The sequence below is a fragment of the Rhipicephalus sanguineus genome, chromosome 1 (genome assembly GCF_013339695.2).
Source record: "Rhipicephalus sanguineus isolate Rsan-2018 chromosome 1, BIME_Rsan_1.4, whole genome shotgun sequence".
NCBI classification, from domain to species: Eukaryota; Metazoa; Arthropoda; class Arachnida; order Ixodida; family Ixodidae; genus Rhipicephalus; species Rhipicephalus sanguineus.
In genome coordinates this window covers 214,735,753-214,754,809 of record NC_051176.1, presented here as the reverse complement: position 1 = coordinate 214,754,809, position 19,057 = coordinate 214,735,753, and the positions used below count along the sequence as shown (strand labels likewise).

Sequence of the window (19,057 nt, the reverse complement as noted above, 5' to 3'; positions counted from 1 at the left end):
AATCAACAGAAATCTAAAAATAAGTATCATGCTGTTTGCTGATGTCATGTAGCTAATTCCAACTCCACATATATGTTGTCATAATTTCTGAAGTATTTGTTTCAGTGATGACAAAACTAGAAATGTATAATTTTATGCCACAAGGACATATTAACCAATGGGAAGTGTTAGTGCTTCCACAGTTACATGTGAACCTAGTGTCAAATTACCAATTACAGTATTACTGGTAATATTTGCCGAATTCCATTCTACCCTAATCCTCTACCACAGTGGTGGTGCTGTTAGTGCACTGATGATACTAGAGCCGATGACAAAGGGTGACACCTATCGTATTAAAATATAATATTAATACAACAGCATTGCTCTGATCCATAACTCAGCTTAATGCTGCAGAAAAACTACACGTAGAAATTGTTGCCCTCTTCATGTTTTACAGATCCCAAGTACAAGTGCATAATTTTCTTGCACACTGAGAAGAATAAATGGAATCAAGGAGCTAAATATACTGCTAGTTATAACCACAGGAAGAAAACAAACAATGAAATTAGAAAAGGGCATAGGAAAAATCAATTGTGACGTTTAACTGAAGTGAAGAGGTAAACACAATAAAGGCAAATAACGAAAGTGGAAGAAAAGATAACTTGACACAAGTGGGAGTCAAACCGACACCTTGATTCAGTTGACCTTGCCATTATTGTGTATAAAGGCAAGATTAGCCCCGTCAGCCACCATCGCTCATGGCCATGGAGGCAAATGTGGAACGTCCTTTTAGCTGCAGGTGCCACATAGTACATGAACTCATACACCACCTTATGGCATCAGACTGTCGAATTCAAAGCCCTCATTATGTAATGAGGGAGAACAGAGGAAACCAAGGAAGCTCTTTTTTCTTTCTAAAGTACTACCATACAAAGCAGATAGACAAAAGCTTCACTTATCACGTCACTTGATCTGGAGGGCCAATCAAGACCAAGACAACCAAGTGTAGTGGGCCAAACAGATAAGTAATAAACACTTGCCTTGAAAGGCTCTTTGAAGTCAATGTCTTTGGTCTCCTTGAGGCCAAGAGGGATCATTGGTACCACTTGAGACTGGCTGCATAGGTCACAAGCACAGGCACAATAAGCCTTGTGAACTATGTTCATTATTTATTCCATGTGATAAACTGACAGGGTATATGAAAACATTCCATGCTATTTAACAGCTTTGACATACAACATATCCATTTTAATAAGCAGGAAGAATAAGGGGATTCAAGGAGGAAAATTTTTGGTTATTTAATGGTATGAAGTAACATACAATGAAGCCAGAGAATGCAATGCATAGGGAAAGCTATTGTCCTGTTTAACTGAGATTGAAATTAAAGTTAAATTCTGGGGTTTTACATGTTTTGACTACCAAGAGTTCTATTACGAGCACATAAAACTAAGCACACAAGCTATTTTAGATTTCGCACTCATCAAAATTTATTTCATATGTAGAAATAACAAGGTGAAGGAAAGTGAGGTGGAAGAAATGATGACTTGCCGCAGATGGAAGCCAAATCTACATCCACATTGGGTACTTTAATACTTAAGCCTTACATCATTTATGCCACAGCAACATGGACAGGTTAAGTTTACAGTTGTCTCCACCATTTAAACAACTTAAAACTGCTGAATGTGAACATATGGTTAGACTGCTTTGCACTGGTCTTCTAGAAGGTCTTGCATGTCTATGTGCTAAAACTGTAGCACATACTTAGACAGACCAACATATCACAGCAGGAGAGCCTTTGTGCAAGACTAGTGCAAGAGTGTGCAAAGCACACAAGGCAAAGGAAAAGACGTAAACTCACAATATTTCTTCTTTTGATGTTTTTCTGCAAATAGTTCCAAGTGTTCCTACACTATGATAAACTTATCTATATAATCAATGCCCCATTAAACACACTCCAATCAGCTTTTCATTGACAAAAAGGAGTGGTGGCCACCCTACTTACTTCTCACTCTGGTAGATCTGCACAGAGCTGTTGAGTTCAGCCAGCTGCTCCTTCAGCAACTGGAGGTTTGAGTTGAGAAAGCTCAGCTCCAGAGCAACTGTCTCACGAAGCTTCTTGTTTGTCGTAGCTCTGTGAACAGCAACACAAAGCTTGCTCAAATTTCGGGTACAGTGTACTCCTTGATTAAAAAAAAACATCTCAGCAAAATGCCTTGCTGCAAAGACAGCATGCAGGAAGATGAGGCAAATAACTTAAAAGAAGCAAAGTATTTATCAGACAAATGTGGGCCTGTTGCGAGTGATGAAAGTGGCAGCCAGTGTACCAAGTGCAAACACACATGGGCAGAGGGATAACACAACACATATGCTGATACCTCTGCCCATGTGTTTTTTGCACTTCACTTGCAGTACATCAAACCAACAAGGCCAGAATTCTGCCCAATGGCTGTTGCATTGAGCACGATGGCTGTGAAACAAGGCCAGATAGGTTTTAAACAGCCCATGGTGCCAATGTGAGCAGTAAGACAGATAACATCACAGGATGGGAGGCATTAAAAAAAGTTGCAAGACAGCATAAATTATTTTTCTTCAGTGTCACTTCTACAATAAATCTTGTGCGCATTTTTCAGAACACTGAAGACATTGCGGTTACCTATCAGCATTTGTGCACTAAAATTATATAAAGCATTTTACACAGGTGAATCCCATAAAAAGTGCATTAGCATACTTTCTGTTTCACTCTCTCATAAGAAAATTAGCTTTCTGGATGGTCAATTGCAAATGTTTTGCTTTATACCATCCATTTTCCTTCTTTACTGAAGACTTCCTAATGACTGTTAACCCGGTAGCTTCTAGAAGTTGTTAGACATGTTGGATCCTTTTTTTTTAATGCTGAGTCTAAAGGTCTCTTTGATTTGCCTGCGCCAGTTAATGGGTACAGGACCTCCGTCCTCATTTTTCTGGTGCTGTGTGTGCCCTCTGCAATGGTTCCCCCCCCCTTTTTTTTTTGAAATGCAAGCCTAGTTCTGCATTAGTTCTCTGCTGGCCTGCATGCACTCAAGAGAAAGTGCAAAGAAGTTTAACATGGCGTATGTGCATGTCCATGTGCATATATTCTTTAATGATTCCATCAGAACTGCAGTCCGGTTTTGTGTGACATGTTTTTGGTGATAGACGCAATTTTTTTTTTCATTGCCTTATGGCATCTTCGTCTAGTCATTCCAAAGCAAACTGACAGTGCACTCAAAAGGTTGCAACAAAGTATATTGTGAATAAAAAAAAAAGTACGGCGGCCTCTAAAAATGCTAATCAGACTTCGTTATCACTATTGGAACACGCTCATTTTCGCAATAAAGCTTAGTTTCTGTCTTACGCAATCTTGAACACAGCGCTGTCGTATTGCTCGGAAGTTGATCTGTCGAAGAAGCTTAGTTGGTTGCTCAGTCAGGCGTGTCAGTGTCGCTGTACATGCGTGCGCAATGTTCGTTACATAACGCCGTTCAAAGCACTTTCACGTATCGCATCTTGCGTGTGCGCCGCGCTCCGTGGTCGCGCTGGTGGCGCTGCGGGGCAAAGAGCGCTCTTCGCGGGGATTTCGCACCGCCGTGGCTGGAGTATGGATAGCTGGGGGAGGGGGATCGCGAACGTGCCAAGGCCTTGCGGGGAACACGTCGCCGCGATTCTCTGCCCGATTTCGACTGGATTTTGGCCCGTGGTGGGTGAAATGGCGCCACAAGGGGTGGATTAGGCCACACCAAAACGACATTCAAACAGCGCAGGAGCCGCGAGCGGGCCGCCACAGCTGCAGGTCATGCATTTTGCAAAAGGCCGCCAGATAGGACAGCGAAACGAGCAGCACGTTTACCACAGCAAGAATTGAGAAGAATGCGCGGTCATCGGAAGCAACGATCGCAATAAAACGGATCCGGTATAAATGTGCCCGAAGAAAAAAGAACACACGCTGTCAAAAAGAAAAAAAAAAAGTAGGACGGAACGACCTTGCTCGTATTACATTTCTGTTGCGCGATGCTTATCCGATATTCCGCGCATCTGTGGAGCTTTTTGATTGGAAGCTTCTACCTCAGCGAAAATTCCTAGAGAAAAGCTTGCGACCTATAACGTTATCGATAGCTAACATTTTTTGCAGATCGCTCCCGTCAAGTAAAACAAATTGTATTGCGAGGTATAGTGTCATGGTGGTTCAAAGCAAATCGTAAAGTTTCACGGCAGGTTCCTAACTCGACGCAATATCTAAATACAGTATGCTCTCCACGACTCATACCAAACTACAAATTGTATTTCTGCTTTATTAACGATAAATTGTTGCTTCCCGTCATTATAGTCATTCTGTGGGTCATAAAGTCAAATACAAAATTTCATTAGACTGATACAAATCTGCATTTGAATTCTCACCAGTGTATGACTTCGCTAGAACACCACGTGAGCTGGTATAAAATCGTGCAAAGATTTGGACTTGTAGTACGCGTCTTGTACTAACTAGGGGCCGCTTTGCAAATCCATCGTGCCACAAGAATTTCCTAACGCGGCCTCCCAACCACATATTACTCCTTAGCAGCGCTGAAAGGAGTAACTTCTTCGCTTCTGTATGTACCTCGAAAAGCGTATTTCGCGTCTCGATCAAGCATAAGCCTGGGCTGCCCGTTATCTGCTGCACAAGTAAAAGCTTCCTATATACACCTCTCGTCTATCCAGCCATGCCTTAATTTCGGCAATGACGTAATCAAAAGAGGAAGCGCTTTCCCCGACTTCTTTTCTAAATTTTGAGCAAGAAGACCTGAGCGTCACTTGATATAGCGCACACCTCTCGGCGCGCGACAACCATAGAAAAGCGAGAACGTGGCTTTACAGCAAGTCTGCAGTAAGCAGACCGCTCACTTTCACGCACACAGGCGCCTAAAAGAACAAAAATTTAAAAAGAGGGGGGGGGGGGCGCTACAAGGTGTTTCCGAGGCATGTAGCGAAGAGAGCGCGGGGCGATAGCGAGGCGTGGCACGCGAAGCGTGAAGTCGCACATCACGCGCGGCGCGAGATCAAGACGCACGGGGATCTGGGACCAGTATGCAGGACGCCGGCGTGCACCCACGACCAAGAGACGTGACCCTGAAAATGACATGCACGGGGCGAAAGAACGCTTTCGCCCAAACTGGTTTCGTTTTTCCTTTCGACGAGTGAGAGCGGCCCGCATCACTCCTTCCCCGCCCTCTCTATCATCATCACATGCAGTCTCGACGACACTCATTACACGCGATGGGACACACACACAAAGAAGACACACGCGCGCACGGCATCGTCGTCACGACGCGGTCCAATTAAAGAGCGCGCCGCCGGGGTCGAGCACCGGCGAGGCCGGCGGCGTGTGTCGCCGACACGGAGTGCGCCTGCCACTGTAACGCGTAGCGAAACGGGAGGGGCACCACCAACTGCCGTGGCGGGGTCCACCCGACGCGCATGCCACCGCGGCCCAGATCGCACCAAGACAAAAGCGGCAACAACACGACACGCAAGCCCCACACGCAGCGCGTTCCCAAGGGCGCCACGGCGTGGTTCGCTTCAAGGTCAACGCGAGAGGGGCCCAATTACTCGGCGGCCCAAAGCCACGACCCGATTTTCGGCTCGTTATCATTAGCCCCGCTATACGGGAATAGTGCGAGCCGACCGCAGCGCACCTTCGGTGTCTTCGTTTTCTCCCACGTCTTAGCAGCGCGTAATTAACGCAAAGACGACCTCAATTGGCGGTTTTCTCCGAGAGCCGCAGACAGACCGAAGAAAAATAGTAACGAGAGGGTAAGGTACGCAGGAGGAGATCGTTCACTCTAACGGTCCACTTGTACCAAGTTATTATTGCTTGCCATAACTTTTACTTGAACACCCTGTATACGGCTCAAAATATCGCTTTCCTTTCGCATACTTTCTTCTGCTGCATGGGCTCTCTTGCTAAGCGCACTTACCAGGATATTAAATTACACAGATGTGAAGAGATAGTTTTACGCTTCATATACTCTGTCACGCAAAAGGCGCACAGACGTCGGCAGAAAAGACTGCGGTGGTCGTATACATATTATCGCACAGGTGTATTCTCCTGTTAGAACCAACGCTGCAAGAATATCCCACGTACATGATCCTTCCTTAATTAACACTTCCTGGTCAAAATTTTGTCAAAAGTGAGAGGTTTGAGGATCAGATGCTTAATCTTACATTGAGTATCTGAATGATAAACAAACAGATAAATAAAAGAAGAATCGATCATCGTAGTCTTCGGCAACGTGATATATATATATATATATATATATATATATATATATATATATATATATATATATATATATATATATATATATATATATATATATATATATACGAAATTATTTTCTCGTGAAGTGCAAACAAATCAGATCACTGCAGGCTGTGTACGGTTCTGCGACATCATTTCTAATCATAACGATGTGAAAAATATGACCACAAAATATTGGAAGGCCATTACTGTGCCACACGAGATGTAGCATGCTCCATTACATACACCGCAGGCTAGCCCATGACAAGCTTCACCAAACGCATGGAAATTCGCCGAATTCGGCGGATTTCTCTATGATTAATCATTGGGGAGAACCACGCTTACCTGCAGCACCAAAGTTATGCAGTAAGAGTGGGTGACGATCGTATTTCTAAATTTGTTTTGGTGTTTGTCTTTCTCCGTGCTGGATATTTGTTGTGAAGCGTTATGATTCCTGCAGGAATTATTAACATGGGACATTAAACGAAAAAGGGTTAACGAGATCCCCCAGTGAAGCGACATTGCTGTGCCGAATACGACTAGGAGTAGCCTTTGCAAAGTCCCAATCGAACCACAGCGGAATGGGTGACGCGTAAGTGCGACCCTTACGGAGGCGAAAAAAACCGCCGAACGACAGCTTGAAACCGCGGCAGGACTGAATCTTCGTTTTCGTAAACGAATATCTTTGGAACATGGGTCGCTGGCGCGCATGGATCAACGAGAGCATTACTGCTGTAATTCAAGCCTCGAAAGGTAGCTCATTTTCTTTCACTTTTTCGCCCCGCCACACAGGAAAAGGCTTACGGAAGGGAGAGGGGACGGCACAGCAAGGCAGAGCGCTCGAGCTCTCTCGACTATCAGCGCACGAGACTTCACGCGGGAACCAGCATAGGCGAATCAGTTCCGAGATATGCATGTTTGCGACATGCATATCTCGGACATGAAAAAAAAAGCGACATTGAAGATACCACTATGATTCCGCATTAAGACGCTAGCTCTTGTTCAATTTCACGGTGCAAATGCATCAGTTGTCGCATACACCGTAAAAGCCATAGACTTAGACTTATCTTCTATGCTTATCTAATTAAATCATCAAAACATTCACGAATGACCTATCAGAAGGCTTGGATGGAATTGGGCTTTTTTTGTTCTTTTCAGTTGAATGTTCATGACCAAGAGGTAATTGTATTACGAATGAGTCGCTGTTTATACGTGTCAAGTTGCATTGTTATGTTTAAATTTTCTTGAGTGAGATCTGTGACCTACCTGTCGATGAACTTTTTTTTTTAATGAAAAGGTAGGCAGCGTTAGAGCCGTTTATACCGAAAATCGATATTGAACTAACGAACAGCCACGAAAAGAAAAAAAATAATAACAAGCACTTCGACACGAGCGATTGCCAGCGTACAAAGAATGTCACTCTGGGCAGAGTCCAAATCATGAAGGGCGGTCCCCCATAACGATGCAGTTTGTCTTGGACCGACAGTTAGCATTCTGACTATCGGTTGAAATATATACCGATTTTCTTATCTCCAATTAATAAAAATTTTATTTCTTTCTGTCCCTCTGGTATGCGCATATCTCGCCGTAAGTTTAATCATAGAGCTAAGCAGTAAGAAGGGAGACATATTCTGCCCTTATATATACGCAAAAGCCCCTCACGGAATGTGACCTTAAGCTACCACACACCTCCCACGTGTTGAAGTAACAATAATAATGGCTCATCGCATAAACCATGCGGCGAGTGTCGAACGATGTGAGCCGACTGATCTCGACAAACATTCCTCCAAACGGTGCGCTTGCACAATAGAGGATTCTCTCTATCTCTGTTCTGCGGAAGTGCTGTTGCATACAGTCACAAACACTATACAGAGCGTCGATCTCACACGCGCGCAGGCCACGACCATACACACTTCTGAGTTCAGTTTCTCGTATACAATAAACTGCCACAGAAGAGAACGTTATCAATATCACCGGCCTCTCGCCGCCTAAACGACCGGGCACGTCGAATCACCGGTGCACGTTAACGCCGCTGACGAAGCAAAGGTAGTGCTTACAAAGTAAAGCACGGCACCAGACGCGTATATATACCGTATAGTTCGCAGCGAGCGCAAAGTCGGTTAATGCACTTTCGCGACGACATCGTTCCTATTCGCTCATTTGCGTCGCTACGGGTGCCGCCCAGACGCGCTTTCTTGCCGTAATCCGCGTCGCGAGGTCGTTGACGCCTATGGCGCGTGCACACAGATGCGGAGCGCGCTGACCGGTCCCACCAGCGCGTCGCGGCCCCAGCGTGCCACTTTGTGTTGCTTTTTCGCACGTGACAGAGCGACGCCAGCGGTGCGCCGTTACGAGGAAGCCGTGGTATAATTAATGCGTGCGATAAGTCGACTCCTCTCTTTATTTTGTCAAGACGTTTTGCGCGCTGTCACGACAGCAATTCGACTATACGCAAATATGCACCCGGCAGCACGAACGCACTACTAAGACACATGTTAAACGTACCGGGAAAAAGACGCCGATGTGGCGATTAAGTATACGCTGGTTATGTTTTGTCATGTTGACCAACTAAACGTTGCCGAGAGTAGCTGATTTGTTGATAGGTCGTGTATAGCGCATGCAGGAAGACGGCAAGAGAAAAACTACACAACGCTGTGCGTTATATTCACATATACCTTCTTATGTTCGTGTATGTGTGAGTGTGCTACGACTCGGGCGTCGCTGCATACTTTCCGACCGTTTTAAGCCACGAAGAGGTTGTTATACTCGCGACCGCACAAATGTATTCGGAGCATCTGGAAGTCACGCTGTGAGGGCAACACGCAAGAGCACTAACATCTGCAAGTGCATCAAAAATGGTTAACTTCACGAAACTTTGGCAGTGAAGAATGAGGGACGCCATAGTGGACCGGAGGCCACCGGGTTATTCTTTAGCGTGCACTCAAAGCGTATACGGTACCCGAGCGCTTTTGCATTCCGTACCCGCCGAAGTGCAACCAGAGTCACTGAGCAGAGTAAATCAACTGCGTATCTTTGTATAAGGTTCACGCCCACCCGCCTGGAGTCTGTCCAACGAGCGGTGGGACTCTATAAGCGCTCAATGCCCAAAAGGCGACAGGGGCGGCCCGAGGTTATCGACAGAATTTTGACACCGCGCCCCAGAAAAGGTGTGGGGAATGTCACGGTGTGAACGCCACCTTTCGCGACCGAAATCGACGGCCATTTGCGACACTGAAAGTGAACGAACGACCTGCTCGGCGAATTCTCGTTTTGCTCCGCTCGACGAATGTGTCCCGCCGGTTGACAAGTGCCTCCGCAGTCACGGAACGGGCGGCCGAAAAGAACAATGCCACGGCGCTGAGTCGAAAAGAGCGCAAATGATCAAGCTATTTGGGCTACCTGCAGCGAAGCACCAGCAGGGAAAGACGTGGTAGCCAAACACGCACTCCGTACAAAAATGTATGTAGACAGTCTATAGAATGTCTACAAATGGGTCTAGACAGTCTATAGACTGTCTAAACACAGTTTTGTAAGGGACCTACGACAGCAAATGTTTTCGGAGCATAGGAAAAAAAAACACACTGAGTAAGACGAAAAAAATAAATAAAAGACATTCGCCGCAGCCAAGACCGCATTAGCCGCCTTGGAATCTAAAGGCGCAGTAATATTTCACAGTGACGTCACACAAAATAGTGCAGACTTCGGCGTGAAATTCAAAGGGAAATGTGAACTTGCTTCGGCAATTTTTTTTTCTCGCTAAATGAAGGAAACTATAATTCTGAAAGAACGCTTAAACCGGCCGGTCTAATTAATTCGATGTTACTCTTATTATCGAATGTAGGCGAGACGTGGCTGCACGGCGAGTCACAGGAGCAGAGAGGATTGAGGATTTTACAAGAGGAGGAGGGCGGGGTGTACGAGGGCACGACCCACATATGTGTATATATGTGTGTTTCTATGTGTGCGTACATGCCAACTGTAAAAATTGGGGGGGGGGGGGCAGGAGGTTTAACTCCCCTGCTCTGACTACGCCTATGTAAGGAGCTTGTATCTTTAAACGACGTTGCGCACCCCTCATCGGCGCCGCGAAATGACAGTCGTCCTCGAACTCCTGCGCAGGGCAGCCAGACGCGGCGGCCCAGAAAAGCGGTCGACGCCAGCGGCAGATGGATCTGGCTGGCCAATGACCCGATCGGAGGTGGCTTCGAACCAAACTCGCCGGTTTCTCCGTAGGCAGGGACAAAGATAACCGAGTATATCGCTACCAGACTGCAAGCGGCAGAAGACCCAAATTCTTCGTGAGCGCCGGCTGCTTCTCTGAAGCGGAAGCCGCTCGCGACGCGTGCCCACGGATGGCGTAGGCAACGGTGACCCACGCGCGTTCCTCCAGCCAGAGAGACGGGCGACCGACTACCGTGAGGCGACCGAACAAGCACCGGCTCTTATTCCCCGTGATAGCAGTATAAATGCGCAGACGCCACCACCCTAAACGGACTACGTTTACGGACTACGTAAGCCGCACGATAGGGCTTAACCCTCAGTTGCAGCAACGGTCCGTAGTTCTGCCACCGAGGTTTGCCTGTGTCAGAAAGCGAATACTGCCGCCACAAACTTCGCTTCGTGTTCAGAAGGTAATGCCAGTGCGATGGTTGTACAGCGTCATCCACATCTAAGGTGTACACCTCATTAGTGTTCAAGACGTCACAGAAGGTGATGTTTAACGCATAATTCGGGAAATTATTGTTGTGCTTACCGATAACATGACTAGACGCCATATAACGGACATATTCCCTCGTGAAGTAGAACAAGTACCGTGGCGTAGCCAGGGAGTGGCACGGGCCCGTGCCCCCCCCCCCCCCCCCGATTTTTTTTTCTTTTTGCCATGGCATACAGAGCACAAAATGACGCTTGATCCCATCTGCCTGCCCGGCCTCCACTTCAGACCAAGGAGGTGCGTGCCCCCCCCCCCCCCCCCACACACACACTCCGAAAAAAATAATTTCTGCCTACGCCCCTTGAACAAGCGTACCAGTTTTAGTGGCTTGAACACTAATGAGGTGTTCCCCTTAGATGTGGTTGACCCTGCACACTTACACGGAACAACTTGTCTTCTTTAATGCGCCTGTTTGGGTGCTTGTTACATGTACCACACATTTACTCTCGGATATAGCACAGCGTAATTTACTGACGGTGAATATGGGCTTCTAAAATGCGCTCTTCAAGTCGATAAATGACTCGGTGAATGATTGGTGGGAAACTTCATTCGGGAAGGGGCTAAGTTGTATATTGTTTTATCGTTGAGCTTATAACCACAACTGCGAAAGGAAAGTATGCTAGGATGAAAGAACAAAAAAAAAAAGAAATAAGCCGTTGGTTAGTGTGCAAAGTCGACAAAAAGCGAGGGAAAGTGCGACCTTTTATTGGTTGCATTTCCTAAGCGTTTACAATGTCAGTGAGCAGATCATGCTGCCAGATTCATCTGCCACGAACACATAAAGAAGAACAAAATTGAGAACGGAACATAATCAGTATTTCTAGCACACTTCACCTCTGCGTAACACTCGCCTCGCACAGACTTCTATACGAGGCCACTAGACCATGTGACGTGGTAACAATACTCGAAAATATAACGACACGAGCTGCTTATGCGGGCAAAAAAAATAATAACAAAAGAAACACGCGGCCAATCGATGTGCCTCGCTGGAGATGCGACCGGTTTCGCCAGCTGACAATCGTTATCGAGCCGCACGCTGGTGTGCGCAGCAACATAACCGCGAAAATGCGAGCAGAACGGCGTGAACCAAGCAATCACGACTCGCAGCTGGCAAGCCGTACCCCTGTTTTCACCGCGAGGCGCTTGCTCTGACTCGGCTGGCGTGCTTCAGCCCAGCGCCGCGGGCGAAGCGACTGCCGTTTAGAACGGGGTATACATGGCAAAGGCGCCACACGGCACATACAGACAGCATGCCGTTCGCGAGAAAAAATGCGGGCGCGCCCTCAAAACTCCTTCGCCGTCCAAAACGTCGCTGCGGCGGCGACAGCCCTTGACACCAAAGCCGTACGATCGTCGTGCGCTATCGCATCAAAAAGAAGCACATAATTTATCCAGCCGGTCGTTACAGGCACGTTTCCCGCGGTATATCCCCCAGCGTGAGCGCCGCAGGGCCCCCATCGTGAATGTCCGTCCGCAAGTGGGAAGCCAATGCGACGACGACACCGCAGAAACAAATAAAACGTCCATGTACCCAAGCAGGCGTCGAGGGGGTAGAAGTTGATCGCGGCATCGCTGAGAGCGAGATTGGGCTGAGGAATAATAATGGCTAGAAAGGGGACCGAATCATTAGCCACAGGGACACCCCAGAAACTCCCCTCCGACTCTACCCCCGAAAGGTAGTGCAGATCGGCATATACTATGTGGAGCATGCGATCGTCGACTCAGAGGAAAAGTACGAGGGCGCTCGCTCGCGACACAGGGCGACACTGCATGCAGTACGGGACCGGTACCGCCGGCTCCGCGGCGCGTGTATCGCGCATGCTTGCAGCAACCGAGCAAGCCCTCAGTTATAAATGGAGGCGGAAAACGGACAACTTTCCGCTCTGTTGACCCGCTATTAGCCGCATCTGTTACTCGGCTCGGAAAGTAAGAGGGGGTGGGGGGTCTGAACTGACCACGATCGAGTCAACGTATGTCGCCCGCCAACGAACGTTTCCAGCAGCAGGAGGAAAGTAATTATTGAAGCCATTTAATAATAAGCTACACTGATTACACTTCTACCCAACACGTGGCCCTTTCGTGCGTGCGCGTGTTTGCGAGGCGGGCTTATCGCATGCATGCACGCGTTAAGAACGAATACTATCAGATACAAAAGTGCTCAGGTCACGATATTTGCGAAAAAGCTGAATTCTTGCTTGCCGTGAGCACATAGCCTCCCATTAAAGGATTCAACCTGTAGTAGTTCCTGCAACTTGCACAGTTATCCGTTGAATTATAGACTGATCGTGCATTAACAGAAATGAAAGTCGCATTTCCCGTGGAGCCCATGCCCTGGAGATTTTCGTCCCCAGAAGTGCATGGCCTGTTTAGAACACACGGTGCACGCGGTGCGGCACAGAGCATCAGTTAGAGGCATATTTGAACGTAGTTGTGGCGTTTCGGAAGCAATGCTTAAAGACGACATTTGAGCCACGCCGTCGTGATGAGCGGGATAACCATGCCTAGAAGCTACACGGTGAAAATTTCGCTTTCTTCGCTCCGCAGCGCGCAAGCAATTCGCAGCCCTCAGCAACGGAACAAATGGCCAAGCACAGGCAGCACCACAAAATGGCCACAGTTCGTGGTGGGCTGAGCTCTTCAGAGACATACAGATATGTTTATGATAGACTTTCACGGCTTGGCGCCGCTCGGAAGCCTAGAACAAAGTGACGGCAGATGTAATCTTTCAGAGTCGAGCATTCTGCGGAGTGCAGCGGATGCGGCGAGAGTGAGGGGAAAAAAAATACGCCTGCCGAACCATGTGCTCGGGCGCTGGGGTCCGTCATCGTACGTCCGTGGGACGCCCCGTGGAGTTGTTTATGGCTTGGAAGTGGATCGCGGCCGCGACACACGGCACTCTCAAGTTTCCGCCCAAGCAAGTCGCTTGGGCTTCGACGTGCTTTCATCGTGTTGTGTGGTGATTTTGTTCGCCTCTCGATCACCGCTGCAGGAATGCAGCCTGGTGGACCCGCTTCACTCTTTCGTGGGATAGAACGGAGGCAGTGCGTTACTTTCTCCCCTTTGGCGGCGGAGACCGGCTGCTTGATTGGCCCGCAGTGGGATCAACATCTTTCTCTAATAAGGAGTCAAGGGAAGACGTGAGACCGCTTAAAGGCAAAACCCCATATACGCGAAAATGCACGCGACAGCGACGAGCGACGCGACGTAGATGGTCTTCGCGCAAGCGGTTGCTTGGATGGGCAAACCCCATTTACGCGACGGCTTCGGCGAGCGATCTCCACTGTTGCTGGCATGAGGGCGTTTACTCGTGCCAAAAGTGGCCCGTTGTCAGCAGTATGCAATGTAAAATACGATGTTTTGTTGCTTAATTGTACATAAAATGTGTATCACTGTCTTGCAGCATTTTTTTCGATCCCATCACTGCTGCTACGTGCCGCCAAGCCGCGTCACAGAGGGCGTGGGACTTGTAGTTTTCGGCCCTGAGGTCCCGTAACGCACGTTCGCGTTCAACAACGTCAACGATGCGCTAGTTGCGCTCGTCGCCGTTGGCCATTGTTGATGAACGTTGTTGTTGATGCGCGTCGATAAGAAAGTGGCGGCAATCAGCAATACGTCACTGATGCATCTTGTTCCGGTGTTTTGCTATTGGCTGCTTGAGCACAGCACTTCCGGGAGACGAGCGACGGATTCCAAATCTGAAAAGCCGAGCGATCGCGCGAAATCGACCACGCGACACGTCGCGCGAACGGCTCGTTTCGTCGCTCATAGCATCGCTCGTCGCTGTCGCGTGCATTTTCGCGCATATGGGGTTTTGCCTTAAAAGGCGAACATCGGAACCCTCTACACACTCGCTACCTAAATAATGAAAAACAAAGATCTTCACTAATAACTCCGGCTATCGATGTTTACTTCTTCCAAATGCCTTGAAGGTTCTCGTCCTGAAAGCGAACCACGGCCCTGTATGTCTGGCCAATACACAACGGAAACTTCCGGATATTTTGCACCACGCCGACACAGGGTCAGACTATGTCAGCACAAAGCTTGGCGAGCACAAACCGAGGAGTTTCAGAAGCGTCATATTCAGACGGAATAGCACTACGTGCGCAAGGAGAAAGTGATAAAAGTAGAAGCAACACTGACTAAAAAAAAAAAAAAAACGGTCCAGTCGCTATAGCAGTCACTGTCAACAAAATCACGTAGCCTGAAGGGCGACCAGAAATGTGGGGTCGCATGTCGAAATAATCTATTACAGCTTCCAATGTTTTCGTCATACATGACGGGACACCACCGTAATCGCCAGAAGCGGCCGTTCGGCACAACCGATCACGAGAAAAAGTAAAAGCGAAAGGCATCGTACCAAAGTACAGCTCTACACCCGACTTAAACGCGGCTCGTTTCCTAGAAGTAAATAAAACGCACGCCGAGTTCGTCTAGCATACAAGGCATTCAAAGCACGCCCGCACACGCGTCCATTTTTCAACAAAAGCGCATGCGTGCACAGAGATCAGGAAGTAGTACGGGGAACTATAAATTTAAAACAATGTCTTCTCAGTGTCGGCACAACAGGTGAAAACCAGCGGTGCGAACGTGCCGGACGTGTTTGCACCCTGGTCTCGAAGGGCAGCGGCCACCGCTACAACGCGCATCGCTTTTCGCCCGCCGCGCCGTTAGTGCCGTGGGCACGATTTAATTGGATAAGCGCGCACTGGCCTAATTGCGAAGGCTTTTGTTCGGTCCCCACAGAACGACGAGGTCGCCCCGGAAGGCTTATCGGCGCCCCTGCCGCGTTCCTAAGTACCACATTATGCGTAATAGGCGCCTCGGGGCGTCGTGGACGGGGCATGACTTGGCTTCAGCAGGACAGCTTGCTACTCCTGCGAAACGCGTGCTTGTCGTACACGGATAGTGATGAAAAAGGGAGAAAGGAAAAAAAAACAAAAGAAATCCCTTCATCACGAACTTTAGCCGAGAGCCATCGATTCGTTCAATCCAGTCGACGTATGCTATTCCGGTAGCCCCGCAGAAGTTTACGCAGCACACATGTTGTAGCGAGAGGGACGCAACCTGACACACAGTCACAAGTGGTGTACGGAGGAGAGAGAGAGAGAAAATGCATTAACGGGACAGGAAGGCCGAGGCCAATCTCGTGGTTAATCCTGTACAGCGCATACCCCATGCCCCGGCTTCCGGTTGCACAACGTTTACTTCTTTCCGGTCGACTAGCCTGAGTGACGCGCGGATTCTCCACCTTTTGTTTCCGCCGCGGTATTTCTCCACGGCGGCTCCCTCCCCCACCGCGGTAGCCATTAGCCGCTCCCCGCCACCACCGTTACAGCAGCCGACCTCGATCGTTTCAGGAGTATAGGAACTGCCACGCATACACGGCCGACTCGCGGGGGCCCAATTTCGAAGGAATGTATAGCCTCGCGGCAGTCCCCGCGCAGCGACACGACGCGGACTCTTCGCCCCCTCGCAAAACAAACCCCACTGCGAGAAAAAGAAACCCCCGTTCCGCGTCTCCTAAAACTCGAACACCACTTTCGCGCATTCACGTGGCACGCGCGTAACTCGCTGGCTTCCACGCTTAGCACAGGCGCCTCTTGCGAGCGAAAGGTGACCAGGACACAAGACGCTGCTCGTGTCCTGCTCGCCTCACAGTGGCACCGGTTGAAACGGCGCCGAGCACGCTTAATCTTTATTGTTATTTATCGCAATTTCTCTAGCATCAATAATGGTGTCAGTGCAGCCAGGCTGCACGCCAGAATTCCCGTCAACGATTCATGCGGGATGGTTTTCACCAACCTCAACTGTAAGCTTTCTCGAAGCAAAGGAGGGGGAGGGGGCATTACCAATACAGCACATGATCGACAATCGAGTGGCTGCTGCCTTTGTTTTGGCCTCACATATCGATGGAAGGGGGGAGAAAAATGCATGTTAAAGCGGTATACTCACTTAAAGAGCTTTTCTGCTCCGTTGCGCATCATCATCTGTTTGGTAATTTCATGGTTGATCTTGGAGCGCCGGTACTGCAGCTTGCCTCGGCACGTGGCAGCCCGGGGATCCGAGCCCTGGAGAAAGACACAGAATACGTATTAGGAGCGCACCGTGAGCGATCGCAGCAACTCGTGCGTAAACAAGAGACTACCGCGCGCGCGCACACACACACACACACACGCACACACACACACAACGCCTCCGTTGTGTTATACCTATTACTCGAAAAGAACAGGCCGGCCCATTGAACCATATATATATATATATATATATATATATATATATATATATATATATATATATATATATATATATATATATATATATATATATATATATAACACATTGCAGTGTGAATTCGATGCCTAAGGTAGGCGCACACCCGAGCGCTAGACATCCTGGAACAATTTTTTTCTGGCATATGGCATTTTTTATAGCGTGTATAGAATGAACTCAGCATCTTCCAACCTTGTCATACTGAGATCCAGTTAGAAACACCGCAGGAGGGCGACCAATGAGACTAAAAAAGAAGAAAAAAAACAGGACTTTGTCGGGAGCACTTGCTGCGTATCCCTATCGCTCGAACCAGCGATCGCGTTTCGACGAGTGAAAACAACAAAATAGCGCGCTGTGGAAGTTGTGCAACGCGCTCGCACGAAACGCGCGATCGAGGGTTTCATGTACACACCGCAGGCAGATTTCCCGCGCATGCTGAAGGCGATCAAGAAGGCGGACAACACTGCGCGCGACGTTTCCATCGAAGCGGGCGACCTCATTGCTGCAGTATCGTGGCAAAGGCAGGAAGCTGCTGCCGAGGCCATTTGCACCGGGTTTTGTCTATGTTGCCGCCACACGGACGCTACGCAAACGCGGCGGCTTTGTCGAAAAAGATAACAGAACGCACGCACAAGTGAAACGAGTTTATATACGCATGCCAAAGAAGAAAGCCTAAAGGCGCTCAACGCTGATGCACCACAAGCAGGAGCCAGCGGCATACGACCTTAATTCCTTCGCCTTCATAAGAGTTCGAGCGTGCATCGAAGGCGATCATCAGTGAGCTGCGCAAATGTACAGCTGCTGAATTTTTTTTTTCGCAGACCAGGGCTGCGAGATATCCGTGTATACTGCAGCTGTCTGTGCAATTATCATGTATTGTTTAATGAGTAGGAAAGAAAGGCCGCTGTGTTGCGTTTGCGTGTACACCTGAAATGTACCGCGACATGGGGTGGGTTGTAAGAAAAAAAAAGAAGAAGAAAGGCTCACGTACAGGCAGTGAGAGCAGTTATAGGAATCGAAGTGTATATCGTGTGTGACCTATATATGTACCGCACGTTCAGCTGTCAGTTACTTCCATGCTCCAAGATTTTTCGCTCAATGACGGAAGGCCCACGTTAAACACGCGACATAACAAATCCCCCCCGCTAGCTCGTTTATCTGCCTCGTTCCTTCTGCGAGCTACTCGCAGTCGCTGGAGCGAAACTCTTCCCGATGAGAGGAGGACTGCCGCTGCGCCCTCCAGGTAATGATCTATTCGCGGAAGACGACGCATATGCACGTCGGCTCGAAATCGAAATCGCGGATGAAGCAAAAAAATATGGCGGGACCTGTTTGAGGGCGATCACCAGATTGTTCAAGTTCTCAATCCAGGTCTCCATAGCCGGCTGGCTGTCACTGCTGAGCCGAGTGGCCAGCTTGGCGAAAATCCACAGCGTCCGAGACAAGTGCACGCACACACGGTTTTTCCCCCGGATGTCCCGGCACAAAGACGAACACGTGCTTAAAGAGCCACAATGTGGGTCAGTACAGAGTCAGTGCGAAAGCCATCGCAAACCTGCAGCAGCGGGCGATCGGCCCACTTCAGCCTATGGTCTGGCTTAACGCAGATATCGCCGCGCGTGTGGGCAGATGAGCCGTTCACAAACACCCGACGTCCAGCCTTCTCGAGTGAGCGCACACAGGCCGACGACGCTGGGCGAGCGGTACAGTCCCCTCGAAGACAAACACGAGGGGCGACGAAAGGCCGTTGACGAACGCCAGCTGCGGCTGGGGACCCGAGACGCAGCCACTGTGCAGCTTTC

The 19,057-nt window shown here is 48.7% G+C and overlaps 1 protein-coding gene across 4 annotated transcripts in view; it reads right to left on the bottom strand.

Annotated features, from left to right (window-relative positions):
* Window positions 1–19,057, bottom strand: part of LOC119371653 (rhophilin-2) — a 233,731-nt gene that overhangs the window by 27,483 nt on the left and 187,191 nt on the right. For 3 of the 4 annotated variants that reach the window (XM_037642100.2, XM_037642106.2, XM_037642113.2), the window contains exons 2-4: window positions 16,938–17,053; window positions 1,982–2,110; window positions 1,020–1,095 (exon numbers count right to left, since the gene is read on the bottom strand). In XM_037642100.2, coding sequence (XP_037498028.1) covers window positions 1,020–1,095; window positions 1,982–2,110; window positions 16,938–17,053 — 321 coding nt within the window. Of the gene's footprint in view, window positions 1–1,019; window positions 1,096–1,981; window positions 2,111–16,937; window positions 17,054–18,583; window positions 18,750–19,057 lie in introns of those variants that run through there. The other variant, XM_037642122.2, reaches the window with a different exon arrangement.